Here is a 14546-nt window from a genome sequence, read left to right on the forward strand (position 1 = left end):
CGATGCTGAGTATTCCAAATTTGAATTGGAGATATTCTACAGTATCGGGAAGTGACCGCCAAACTATGTCATGGATCTACATTGTTCCACTCCTTTCACTGTTTATATTGAGCCAGTCACAGAGCTGGTGTCAGTTGACCGATGGTGATCCCAGATGTCAGACCCTCGCCTAGTTCAGATTGATGACTTATTCCAAGAATAATTCATCAATACCATTGTAATCAATCGCTTTTCAAGTGGCTAGTAATTGCTGGGAAATGTTCATTAAAGGAGCAGGTTAGTCACAAGACTTTATCTATAAATGGGCTAAAAAATAGTGTGTTGAGGAATAAACCAATATACTTCTATTATATAAGGTTTCCTGATCTGGAGATATTGATTCAAGGTCCTTGATGATCCACTTCTCATTGTGCACCACACAGTAGAGTTTACTTGTGGGTACTCCATCAGCGCAGTCTGTACGGGTGGGGGGGGAGTTGGGGGCTGGTTGAAAAACCTATTTCACTACCTACGCTAATTTTTTGTAATGTTACAGCCCATGTATAGAGAAGGGAACAAACATTATTATAAATTAAATACATTAATAAAATGAGTAGTTAGCCAACTCCCTTGATGCAAATCTCAGATCTTGTACCAAAACAAGAGACTGACCCCCCCATGTTAAGAGCCAAAACGATACTTATTGAAGAATAAATTAAGGATATTTGTAAGATATGTAGCTTACAATTTATAACATTTATCACAATATTTTTAACTGGACAAACCTTTTACTTTATTAGCAAAATTATTCATCCCAAATTATGGGTCCTCTTCCACTAGTGGTTCATATGGAAGTATTTTTCCTATGCCTGGCCTTATTTCTTCATGTAATAATCTTGTATTATTTATATATAATTTGAAAATGTTTATTAAGGAACACTTTCCTAGAATGTTAAGCAATTATTGAGCATTCCTACCACATGTGATGAATTAAAGAGGTTGTCTATGTGAGTAAAGCCATTTTTAGATACATTGATGCTGACACATTCTTTATTACCTAAAGTGTTGAATGGCTGCAAATTTCTCTTGAGAACCCCCAAACATCCATGCATTCCATGGACAGGCAATTCATTTTAATGGGTACCATGTAATGCTTTATTTCTCCTGTGGTGACACTGAAGAAAAATTAACATTTGCTACCAGATTTCCCTTCAAATCACATTTAATTGCTGAGGGTCCCAGCAGGGGGACACCCTGTAATCAGCTTTTGTAAATAGATAAGCTGGTGAAATTGGAGAAATCTTCGAAATATGCACATATAAGTGATGAAGTAAAATATCCTTTGTTGATAAATGGTGGTCCTGATAATAAATTTGGCAATATTTTGTAAGCCAGAAGTTAATTTTTGTGCTCATTTTCCCAATTTTTTTTCTTTAACAAGCTACAGTTGAAAACATTTTTTAATATTTTAACTGGTTTTACAGCTGTAGTCTCCAAAAAGTGACCGTGAAATGTAAGACGGAATAATACAATAAGTTTGGACATCCGCAAATGATGTGGAAACATTGGTACAAATGAGCTGTTATATATAATCTAAGACTAGCATTGAAGTGAAATTTATGCTGTAGTCAGTTTTTAGCCTTTGAATCCTGGCCAGAGCCTTGACTGATGCTTAAAAGCAAAGAATGGATACTTTGATAGATAGACTCCTCAGTGCTTAGCACTCTTTCGTTTGATGTAGTGTGAAAGTGGCTTCCAACAATTTAATGACAACAAAAACTGAGCTCTGATCTTAGGAAAGTTGACTCATAGAAGCAAACTGTGCCATGTATTTTAATGAAGAGTTCCTTGCAGTTTAAATGTAGGGATGTAATAATAAAGAATTGCATTTTCAAACTAAAAACCTTAACATTTGCTTTTTATTTCAATGCAGAATCCTCTTCACCTGCAGCTCAGCATTGAAAATTCCCTAACGTCAAATGCCGATGTCACGCTCTCCATCCTTACAATGAACAACTGGTACAACTATAGCATACTCCTATGCCAAGAAGACTGGAATATTACAGATTTTCTCATTCTGGCACAGAATAATTCTAGGTTTCATCTTGGATTAATTTTAAATATTACTATAAATCTCACACTGACAAATGACATTATAAGCTATCTACAATACAACCTGGAGAGTATAAAGGACACCACGTCCACTATTGTTATGTTTGGTTGTGATATGGAAGACACAAGACGGATTTTTGAAACAACTACGCAATATGGAATAATATTACCAGAATTTTATTGGATTTTTGGAGACTCGCAGAATGTTGATGAACTTAGGACTGAAGGATTACCGTTAGGTCTGATTGCTCATGGAACAACTGCTGCTTCCTACTTTGAACACTATGTGCAGGATGCAATGGAATTAATAGCCAGAGCCGTTGCCACTGCGACAATGGATCAACCAGAGTTGGCTCTTATTCCCAGCACAATGAACTGCATGAGCAGAGACAGTCTGAATCTTACTTCTGGGCAATACTTATCCAGGTATGGCTTAATAGTGTGCTACATTGTTGTCCCACAATTTTATAAAAGTAATCAGCAGATATTAGGATTGAGCTAGTATAAAAAAATGAGTACAATTGAAAAAGAGCACGCCAATCAAAGTTTTTATCCTCTTCACGTATTGCAATCATCATATTATATAACAATGTGTACAATTGCTAATTTTTAGAGATGGGTGAACCCAAACAGTAAAGTTCGTCGTCCATACTGCACACTTACTGTTCGGACACCGACACCTAACACGGACTTCACCATGAAGTCCAAGTTACTGTTCGGGTTTGGCTGCCCAAACACTGGGTGTTAGTCATGCTGTCATATGCATGACAGCGCGGCAAACAACGTTTCTGATCAGTGGTGAAAGCATTACCGCCGGCCAGAAAGCCATGGTTCCCATGCTGTCAAAAGACAGCATCAGTGGGCAGCTGTGATCGAAGGTATAAAGATCCCCGCATTTTTTACAAAACAGCTGGGGGCTGGTATTCTTAGGCTGGTAAGGGGCCATGGGTATTCCCCCCAGCCTAAAAATGGCAGGCCATTTGCCAATTCTGGCACTTTGACCGGCTCTTCCAACTTGACCTGTAGTGGTGGCAAATAGGGTTAATATTTGTGGAGTTGTCTGGTGACATCAAGCCCACGGATTATTAATGGTAGAGATTTGTCTATAAGAAACTTATCCATTTTTAATCCTATAGTTGTATGGTAAATAAACACACAGCCAGAATAAAGTCTTTTATTTGAAATAAACTTTTTTATTTAAAAATAACAAACACAGTTATACTCACCTAACATCTAATTCCACTGAATCCCTCGTCTCCTGTGGCATCACCTCGTCAGCAGTGATGTCATTGAGGTTACATCCAGTCACTGAAGTTGCATTCCCAGCCTGGCTGAATTGCACTGACCTCGGTGAGATCCCCGCTAGCACCGCGAGAAAGTCTCACAAAATAAGAAAATCTCACGGTGCTAGCGGGGATCTCACCGAGGTCCCCCCAGGTAAGTATAACTGTGTTTGTTATTTACCATACAACTATAAAATTAGTAATGGATATGTGTCTTATAGACACCTCTCCATTAGTAATCCATGGACTTGATGTCAGTGGACAATACAAAAGTGACATCAACCCAACAAATATTAACCCCACTTGCCACCACTACAGGGCAAGTGAGAAGAGCCAAGAAAAATGCCAGAATTGGTGTATTTAATAGATGCGTTGTTTCTGGGCAGCTGCGGGCTGCTAGTTTTAGGCTGGGTGAGCAATTATCCATGGCCCCTTACCAGCCTGAGAGTACCAGCCTCCAGCTGTCTGCTTTAGGAAAGCTGGCTGTCAAAAATGAGTGTATACCATGCCATTTTTAAAATTAATTATTTAAACAATTAAAAAATACGGCATGGGAACCTCTCTATTCTTGATAACCAGCCTTGCTGAAGCTGAAAGCTGGGGGTTGCAGCCCCTAGCTGTGAGTTTTGCTTTTCTGGTTATAAAAAATACAGGGCAATCCATGCGTTTTTTATTTTGTTATTTATTTACAGCTCAGTAACTAGCTGATGAATTCTCTCATCAGCAACTCCTGCTCCCGCTGTAATTAGCGGCAGCCAGTGTCAGCTGATGGGAGCGGTAGTCCAATCAGCTGACACCAGTGACTGGAGGTATACTTTATACCTCTGATCACAGCTGTGTGCTCATGCTGTCTTTTGACAGCATAACCATGGCTCTCTGACCGGCGGTGAGTATTTCACCACCGTTCAGAAGCATTGTTTGCCGCTCTGTCATGCAAATGACAGCAAGGAAAACACTGGATGTTCGGGCCCCTCATTCAAGTGAATGGGGTCTGGGTTCAGATTCAGGTCTGGTACTGTTCTGGTACCCAAACCCAATCTTTTTGTAACTGTACGGTCGAACCCGCCAAACTCGAACATCCAGGTGTCCGCTCATCTCTACTCATTTTGCTTTTCTACCCAATTAATTCTTTTTTTTCTGCTCTTTTCCCTGCATGAGTCATCTCCATCTTCAACTCCAGACCTAGCTGATCCGCTCCTCCACCCTGCCAGGGACATTGCATTGATATAGAATTGTAGTTCTAATGATGATTGATGCACAGAAAAGAAACTCCATGTTTCTTCATAGAGGTTATAATAAGAGTTAAACTTTTGTAGCCAGTTTTTATTCACATGATGTCATACAGCTAATGGAAAAGGGAAGAAGTAGCTGGGTAGAAGGGCAAAATGAGCAATTGTAAGTACATAGTGCTGTAAAGTATCATGACTGAAATCTATTAAGAGCATAAACATTCTGATGAAAGTGTTTCTTTCAGAAACATATTACTATACTGCAAAAGAAAAAAATAGAAAAAATGTATACGACAGTACTGCAAACTGTTGTGAATTCTGTGGTCAAGCTCCCTCTTGTGGTCATGAGTGGTACTTCGGCTGGTTCTGTCCATGGGCTTCCTCTGGTGGATGTGAGTGGGGCTGCGGCTTCTGAGTTTCCTTCCTCAGGTGACGAGGTTAAGTAGTTAGGTGCTGCTCTATGTAACTCCACCTAGTTCTTTGCTCCTTGCCTCCAGTCTATGTTCCAGTATTGGTCTTGCTCTCTCCTGGATCGTTCTTGTGACCTGTCTTCCCTGCATAAGCTAAGTTCTGCTTGTGTTTCTTTTGTTTGCTATTTTTTCTGTCCAGCTTGCTATTTTGGTTTGTCTTGCTTGCTGGAAAGCTCTGGGACGCAGAGGGAGCACCTCCGTACCGTTAGTCGGTGCGGAGGGTCTTTTTGCGCCCTCTGCGTGGTTGTTTGTAGGCTTTTGTGCTGACCGCAAAGCTATCTTTCCTATCCTCGGTCTATTCAGTAAGTTGGGCCTCACTTTGCTAAAATCTATTTCATCTCTGTGTTTGTATTTTCATCTTTACTCACAGTCATTATATGTGGGGGGCTGCCTTTTCCTTTGGGGAATTTCTCTGAGGCAAGGTAGGTTTATTTTTCTATCTTTAGGGCTAGCTAGTTTCTTAGGCTGTGCCGAGGCGCCTAGGTCTGGTCAGGAGCGCTCCACGGCTACTTCTAGTGTGGTGTGATAGGATTAGAGATTGCGGTCAGCAGAGTTCCCACGTCTCAGAGCTCGTCCTATGTTATTAGTAACTATCAGGTCATTTTGTGTGCTCTTAACCACCAGGTCCATTGTGGTTCTAAACCACCAGTTCATAACAGTACTGGAGGCCCAAAGTACTAATGCATCTCAATAGAGGGAAAAAAGAAGTTCTGAGACCATTTTTTTTTCTCTGCACTGTGTTTTGTCTTTCTTTCCCACTAGACATTTGGGTGGTTCAGGACACAGGTGTAGTGATGGACATTAAAATCCTGTCTTCTTGTGTGGATCATCTCACTGCAAGAGTACAAAATATTCAAGACTTTGTGGTTCAGAATTCTATGTTAGAACCTAGAATTCCTATTCCTGATTTGTTTTCTGGAGATAGAGCTAAGTTTCTGAGTTTTAAAAAAAATTGTAAACTGTTTCTGGCTTTGAAACCTCGCTCCTCTGGTGACCCAGTTCAACAAGTAAAGATCATTATTTCTTTATTACGTGGCGACCCTCAAGACTGGGCATTTTCCCTTGCGCCAGGAGATCCTGCATTATGTGATATTGATGCGTTTTTTCTGGCGCTCGGATTGCTTTATGATGAACCTAATTCAGTGGATCAGGCAGATAAAATCTTGCTGGCTCTGTGTCAGGGTCAGGATGAGGTACAGATATATTGTCAGAAGTTTAGGAAGTGGTCTGTGCTCACTCAATGGAATGAATGTGCTCTGGCAGCAATTTTCAGAAAGGGTCTCTCTGAAGCCCTTAAGGATATCATGGTGGGATTTCCTATGCCTGCTGGTCTGAATGAGTCTATGTCTTTGGCCATTCAGATCGATCGACGCTTACGTGAGCGTAAAACTGTACACCATTTGGCGGTATTATCTGAGCATAAACCTGAGCCTATGCAATGTGATAGGACTTTGACCAGAGCTGAACGGCAAGAACACAGACGCCGGAATGGGCTGTGTTTTTACTGTGGTGATTCCACTCATGCTATCTCCGATTGTCCTAAGCGCACCAGGCGTTTCGCTAGGTCTGCCACCATTGGTACGGTACAGTCGAAATTTCTTTTGTCCGTTACTTTGATCTGCTCTTTGTCATCCTATTCTGTCATGGCATTTGTGGATTCAGGCGCTGCCCTGAATTTGATTTACTTGGAGTTTGCTAGGCGCTGTGGGTTTTTCTTGGAGCCCTTGCAGTATCCTATTCCATGGAGAGGAATTGATGCTACGCCTTTGGCCAAGAATGAGCCTCAGTATTGGACCCAACTGACCATGTGCATGGCTCCTGCGCATCAGGAGGATATTCGCTTTTTGGTGTTGCATAATCTGCATGATGTGGTCATGTTGGGGTTGCCATGGCTACAGGTCCATAACCCAGTATTGGATTGGAAATCTATGTCTGTGTCCAGCTGGGGTTGTCAGGGGGTACATGGTGATGTTCCATTTCTGTCTATTTCGTCATCCACCCCTTCTGAGGTCCCAGAGTTCTTGTCGGATTACCGGGATGTATTTGATGAGCCCAAATCCAGTGCCCTACCTCTGCATAGGGATTGCGATTGTGCTATCGATTTGATTCCTGGTAGTAAGTTTCCTAAAGGTCGACTATTTAATTTGTCTGTGCCTGAGCACGCCGCTATGCGGAGTTATGTAAAGGAATCCTTGGAGAAGGGTCATATTCGCCCGTCGTCGTCGCCATTGGGGGCGGGGTTCTTTTTTGTGGCCAAGAAGGATGGTACATTGAGACCTTGTATTGATTACCGCCTTCTTAATAAAATCTCAGTCAAATTTCAGTACCCCTTGCCGCTGCTGTCTGATTTGTTTGCTCGGATTAAGGGGGCTAGTTGGTTCACCAAGATAGATCTTCGTGGTGCGTATAATCTTGTGCGTATTAAACAAGGCGATGAATGGAAAACAGCATTTAATACGCCCGAGGGCCATTTTGAGTACCTGGTTATGCCATTCGGGCTTTCCAATGCTCCATCAGTATTTCAGTCCTTTATGTATGACATCTTCCGAGAGTACCTGGATAAATTCCTGATTGTATACTTGGATGATATTTTGGTCTTCTCGGATGATTGGGAGTCTCACGTGAAGCAGGTTAGAATGGTGTTCCAGGTCCTGCATGCGAATTCTTTGTTTGTGAAGGGGTCAAAGTGTCTCTTTGGTGTTCAGAAGGTTTCATTTTTGGGTTTCATTTTTTCCCCTTCTACTTTCGAGATGGACCCTGTTAAAGTTCAGGCCATTTATGATTGGACTCAGCCGACATCTCTGAAGAGTCTGCAAAAGTTCCTGGGCTTTGCTAATTTTTATCGTCGCTTCATCAATAATTTTTCTAGTATTGCTAAACCGTTGACTGATTTAACCAAGAAGGGTGCTGATGTGGTCAATTGGTCTTCTGCTGCTGTGGAAGCTTTTCAGGAGTTGAAGCTTCATTTTTCTTCTGCCCCTGTGTTGTGCCAGCCAGATGTTTCGCTCCCGTTCCAGGTCGAGGTTGATGCTTCTGAGATTGGAGCTGGGGCTGTTTTGTCGCAAAGAAGTTCTGATGGCTCGGTGATGAAACCATGTGCCTTCTTTTCCAGGAAGTTTTCGCCTGCTGAGCGTAATTATGATGTTGGCAATCGAGAGATGCTGGCCATGAAGTGGGCATTCGAGGAGTGGCATCATTGGCTTGAAGGAGCTAAGCATCGCGTGGTGGTCTTGACTGATCACAAGAACTTGACTTATCTCGAGTCTGCCAAACGGTTGAATCCTAGACAGGCTCGTTGGTCGCTGTTTTTCTCCCGTTTTGACCTTGTGGTTTCGTACCTTCCGGGCTCTAAGAATGTGAAGGTGGATGCCCTGCCTAGGAGTTTTGTGCCCAACTCTCAGGGTTTGCCTGAGCCGGCGGGTATTCTCAAAGAGGGGGTAATTTTGTCTGCCATCTCCCCTGATTTGCGGCGGGTGCTGCAAAAATTTCAGGCTAATAGACCTGACCGTTGCCCAGCGGAGAAACTGTTTGTCCCTGATAAATGGACGAGTAGAGTTATCTCTGAGGTTCATTGTTCGGTGTTGGCTGGTCATCCTGGAATCTTTGGTACCAGAGATTTGGTGGCTAGATCCTTTTGGTGGCCCTCTCTGTCGCGGGATGTGCGTTCGTTTGTGCAGTCCTGTGGGACTTGTGCTCGGGCTAAGCCCTGCTGATCTCGTGCCAGTGGGTTGCTTTTGCCCTTGCCGGTCCCGAAGAGGCCCTGGACACATATCTCTATGGATTTCATTTCGGATCTCCCTGTCTCTCAAAAGATGTCGGTCATTTGGGTTGTTTGTGATCGCTTCTCTAAGATGGTCCATTTGGTACCCTTGTCTAAATTGCCTTCCTCCTCTGATTTGGTGCCATTGTTTTTCCAGCATGTGGTTCGTTTACATGGCATTCCGGAGAACATCGTTTCTGACAGAGGTTCCCAGTTTGTTTCGAGGTTTTGGCGAGCCTTTTGTTCTAGGATGGGCATTGATTTGTCTTTTTCCTTGGCTTTCCATCCTCAGACAAATGGCCAAACTGAACGAACCAATCAGACCTTGGAAACATATCTGAGATGCTTTGTTTCTGCTGATCAGGATGATTGGGTGTCCTTTTTGCCTTTGGCTGAGTTCGCCCTTAATAATCGGGCCAGCTCGGCTACTTTGGTTTCGCCGTTTTTCTGCAATTCTGGTTTCCATCCTCGTTTCTCTTCAGGGCAGGTTGAGTCTTCGGACTGCCCTCGTGTGGATACTGTAGTGGATAGGTTGCAGCAGATTTGGACTCATGTAGTGGACAATTTGACATTGTCCCAGGAGAAGGCTCAACGTTTCGCTAACCGCAGGCGCTGTGTGGGTCCCCGACTTCGTGTTGGGGATTTGGTTTGGTTGTCGTCTCGTCATATTCCTATGAAAGTCTCCTCTCCTAAGTTTAAGCCTCGTTTCATTGGTCCGTATAGGATTTCTGAGGTTCTTAATCCTGTGTCATTTCGTTTGACCCTTCCAGCTTCTTTTTCCATCCATAATGTATTCCATAGGTCATTGTTGCGGAGATTCGTGGCACCTGTGGTTCCATCCGTTGATCCTCCTGCCCTGGTTTTGGTTGAGGGGGAGTTGGAGTATGTGGTGGAGAAGATTTTGGATTCTCGTATTTCAAGACGGAAACTCCAGTACCTGGTTAAGTGGAAGGGTTATGGTCAGGAAGATAATTCCTGGGTCTTTGCCTCTGATGTTCATGCTGCCGATCTGGTTCGTGCCTTTCATTTGGCTCATCCTGGTCGGCCTGGGGGTTCTGGTGAGGGTTCGGTGACCCCTCCTCAAGGGGGTACTGTTGTGAATTCTGTGGTCAAGCTCCCTCTTGTGGTCATGAGTGGTACGTCGGCTGGTTCTGTCCATGGGCTTCCTCTGGTGGATGTGAGTGGGGCTGCGGCTTCTGAGTTTCCTTCCTCAGGTGATGAGGTTAAGTCATTAGGTGCTGAGGTTAAGTCATTAGGTGCTGCTCTATTTAACTCCACCTAGTTCTTTGCTCCTTGTCTCCAGTCAATGTTCCAGTATTGGTCTTGCTCTCTCCTGGATCGTTCTTGTGACCTGTCTTCCCTGCATAAGCTAAGTTCTGCTTGTGTTTCTTTTGTTTGCTATTTTTTCTGTCCAGCTTGCTATTTTGGTTTGTCTTGCTTGCTGGAAGCTCTGGGACGCAGAGGGAGCACCTCCGTACCGTTAGTCGGTGCGGAGGGTCTTTTTGCGCCCTCTGCGTGGTTGTTTGTAGGTTTTTGTGCTGACCGCAAAGCTATCTTTCCTATCCTTGATCTATTCAGTAAGTCGGGCCTCACTTTGCTAAAATCTATTTAATCTCTGTGTTTGTATTTTCATCTTTACTCACAGTCATTATATGTGGGGGGCTGCCTTTTCCTTTGGGGAATTTCTCTGAGGCAAGGTAGGCTTATTTTTCTATCTTCAGGGCTAGTTAGTTTCTTAGGCTGTGCCGAGGCGCCTAGGTCTGGTCAGGAGCGCTCCACGGCTACTTCTAGTGTGGTGTGATAGGATTAGGGATTGCGGTCAGCAGAGTTCCCACGTCTCAGAGCTCGTCCTATGTTATTAGTAACTATCAGGTCATTTTGTGTGCTCTTAACCACCAGGTCCATTGTGGTTCTAAACCACCAGTTCATAACAGCAAACCATGTGTCAAAACAGCAATGTATAATAAAGTAGAAAAAGAACCACATTAATTGAAGCTTGTGCATTAGAAATATTGAAATGTGTAGCAATATAAATACATAAAAAAACATTTTTAAAAAAGCCACACCAAAAATATGTCCGAATAATATAATGCTGTGATTTTCTTGCTATGTTTGTTTTTAATGTATTTGTAATACCTTAGGTGTGCACAGACTTCAATTAATGTGAACATTTTACACTTAGCGCTTGTGCAGACGACCGTACATTCGGTCCTAGTGTGATCCAACAAACTATGGAATCGCACTAGGACCATTATTATTCTATGGGGCCATGCACATGTCCAAGTTCTTCCTCAGACTGAAAAATCCCAGCAAGCATGACTTGCATGCATTAATAGGATTGCAGTCGTCCATGCAAGTCAATGGGTACAATTTTCACACACTGACAGAATGAATGATGTCATTTAAAAGTACAAGTCATCCCACAAAAACAAGCTCTCATACGGCTATATGGCTGGAAAAGTAAAGTTATGGCTCTTGCGAGAAGGGAAGGAAAAAACGCAAAATGGAAAATTGCCCGGGGGTTAAAAGTTATAGTGCATATTCATAGGATGTCTTCAGAAGTCATGAGCTCCTGATCTGGAACATGCATTGTCATTTGATCCATGTAAAGTGTCTCCTTGCCTATGAGTGCTGGGATATAAAGCCAATTACTAGTACCAGACATGACAGGAGCATTTGACATTTATATTTAGAAAGTGTCTGACAGCTTTATTAATGTACAATATGAAATAACTCCCCCTGCGAATGCTGCCTTTTAAATGTTCAAGCCCCTTATGGTTTATTCATTTAATACAGCTTGTTAACACTTTCTATCAGTGTTAGTATTATTATCAAGTGAGATCTACAAAAAGATCACATTCTATTTATACTACACCCCAAATAACTGAATGTGTAACTCTTTACTACCATTTTAGGGAGTGTTACCTGGTTTCTGCTATGTTATCTGAGAGCAGCATGAAGTAGGGGCCGGAACCCTGGTTCTAGTGATGTATCACTTACTGGACTGCATGCTGTCATTTTAGTAAACTCACTGTTTTCTCTGCTGCAGATGTAGACATTTTCTAAACACTGATCTTTCTATAAGGGCAGAGACAGACCGCCGTTTAATTCGTGCCAAGATCGCATCACATTTCAGTGACTGGACCGGCACCTCTCCCGACCTGAAAATGACAGCGTTGTGTATTTCTATACAGCTGCCAAGCTCAGATCAGGAGAGCAGACTGCCAATATGAGGTTTACAGTGCGATCCTCACGTGACAAATACGGCAGTCTGTCTCTGCCCTAAGCCCCATGTCACTGACTTGACTCTTTCTGTAGACACTGTACATAGACAGAATGCTGCTTAATATGGGGGTTAGACAGATTAGGAGGACTACATGGCATGAGACAACTAGCTCTCTACTGATAATATCCTGCTGATAAAACACTGATTTTAGTGAAACTGCAGTAAGTAGCCTAGTAAGTGATATATCAGTGGATTCAGGGTCAAATCCTGCTTATGATTACTTTTAAGTCAGTATGCAGTAGAGACAACCTTGGCAAATATTAGCGCTTTTAGTATTTTAGAGTATTCAAGGTTCTTTTATTCCTTGGTTACTGGATTTCATACATTTTAGGAAACTGTAGCAAAGAAGCAATCATTTTTTCTTGGTAGTCTCACTTATTAATATTCTACTACTTTTCACTCCCTTTTAAAGTATGAAATGCTCTTATCAGATTTGCATTATGTTACATGCTATTTTTTATTTTTTAAAGTCTTGTTGAGGTCTAGTGCAGCTGCTGACATCATTTTTTATAGATTTATAAATAAAATCAAAGGTGAAATACTCAATTTCTCATACAATATGAAAGTCCTATAATGCAAACTGTTAATGGGCATATATTGCGATACTGGGCCAGCTGTCTACTTGTGTTGTGATTCTGCTGGCAAGCATTTGCAACCTACATGGTTGCTGTTTTCTCCAATTTATTGAGACTGCCATGATATTTTTTATAATTGAATATTTTAACATAATTTATTTGAAAAAAGTATACGCGTAGAAAATATTGGCACTACATTCCCGCTCTATTTCTATCTAAAGAAGGTTATAATTTAATATGATGATACTCAGCACCGTACAGCAATAAAGCACAGTCCTGCAGGAAACACCCAGCAGAAGTAGAAATAGGTATGTATTTCTCTCCGAAATAAAGTTCAGATTTTGTTTCTGATGAGTGCCATACCTATCTCTACTTCTGTAGATATTATTTTAAAAGATTTTGTCACCAGTGCAGACCAATATAAATTAAGCCTTGAAGGGATTCTCCCCGAAACAAAGTACACTTGTAGTCCATTGATCTTGGAATAATTTGTTTCACAATTGGATGTGTTAAAAAAAAAACTGTGCTGAGATAATAATCTTTTATAAATGTGCACGTGTTATATACTGTCATCTGTGACTTTTTGAAATGTTGCAACATTTTGGGGCAATATTACTACAGTACTAGTGGAGTACCAAAATCTGAGCTGCTCCAGTTCATGGTCAACACATGCTACAGATTCTGGCCAGAAAAGGAAGCATAAATCACTTGTGATAAGTGAGTACACAGATGAAACAGCAGTGGCTCAAAGGTGCTACTTTTTCAGGTAATACTTTTCCCTGCTCATCATAAATCAAGTTAGTAATATAGGAGCTCCAGCAGCCACTTTGCATCAACAGCTGTTCTACTCAAAAAGCATAGCTGTCGAACACTATAATGTTCACCCATGAAATGAACTGCTGCCAGATAATAATTAGAGGACTACTAATAGAAAATGCAATGTACAGATGGAAAAAGCAGGTGAAACATGGGTCATGAGTTCCTGACTTTTTCTACAGTTATATATTGCTGTTTAAGAATATGCAAGTTGGTTTTCCATCTGTTCTCAGAAATTACTTTCAATAATGGCCAGAAGAGATGAGCAGATCTTACAAGATTTGAATTTGCCAAGCCCACCAGATTTTAGTAGGAAATTTGATTTAATTTATTCTTCATGACTCCAGAGGATGGTAAATATAAGGTGTAGAAAAAAATAACAATACTTACCTCTTCTGTTCATTGTCCCACATATAGTCTTCTGTGCATCCTCGTACTGATGCCACATGCTGAAACTCCAGGTATTTTCACACTAGGCTGAACCTTTGCCACAAATATGCCCAGGATGGCAAATCAGGCCTAATCGCAGCAGAAGCCCCGGCACAGAGTGCACGTTGTAAGGTGGTGTCGTTGAAATCCTGGCCTATCTTAACAGGTGGTGGATTTTAGCATGCGGTTGCAGTAAACAGAGGCAGTGAGGACCGTATGATGCATGTCCTGAAATCCTGGCAAAACTTTAAAAGGCTCTGCGTTACAGCAAGCGGTTGCAGTAAAATGAGGCAGCAAGGACCACATGTGGGAGAACATGCAGCTAAGGTGGACAGTAGGTGAACAGTGAAATTTTCACTCTTTTTTAACTTTTTTTATGTCCCTCTATATTTCAGCAAAATGCTGACATTTTGTTTTCCATTTGGAATTCTCACAAAGTGAAATACAAAAATTCAGTAGAATACTAACTTTTGCAAAATTCAAGAATTCAATTCCACTTGAATTTGCTTGCCCAACTCTATATACCAGTTTTGAACATTCTAAATATGCTTATACCATCAAAACATTTTGGATGGATTTGTGCACTGGTGGCATATAATTGTAAAGA

The 14546-nt window shown here is 41.8% G+C and overlaps 1 protein-coding gene across 1 annotated transcript in view; it reads left to right on the top strand.

Annotated features, from left to right (window-relative positions):
- The window catches only part of GRIN3A (glutamate ionotropic receptor NMDA type subunit 3A), a 930574-nt gene that overhangs the window by 352616 nt on the left and 563412 nt on the right, over positions 1-14546 (top strand). The window contains exon 3 of the mRNA XM_069766589.1: positions 1913-2517. Coding sequence (XP_069622690.1) covers positions 1913-2517 — 605 coding nt within the window. The remainder of the gene's footprint in view (positions 1-1912; positions 2518-14546) is intronic.

The sequence above is a fragment of the Ranitomeya imitator genome, chromosome 1 (genome assembly GCF_032444005.1).
Source record: "Ranitomeya imitator isolate aRanImi1 chromosome 1, aRanImi1.pri, whole genome shotgun sequence".
NCBI lineage: Eukaryota > Metazoa > Chordata > Amphibia > Anura > Dendrobatidae > Ranitomeya > Ranitomeya imitator.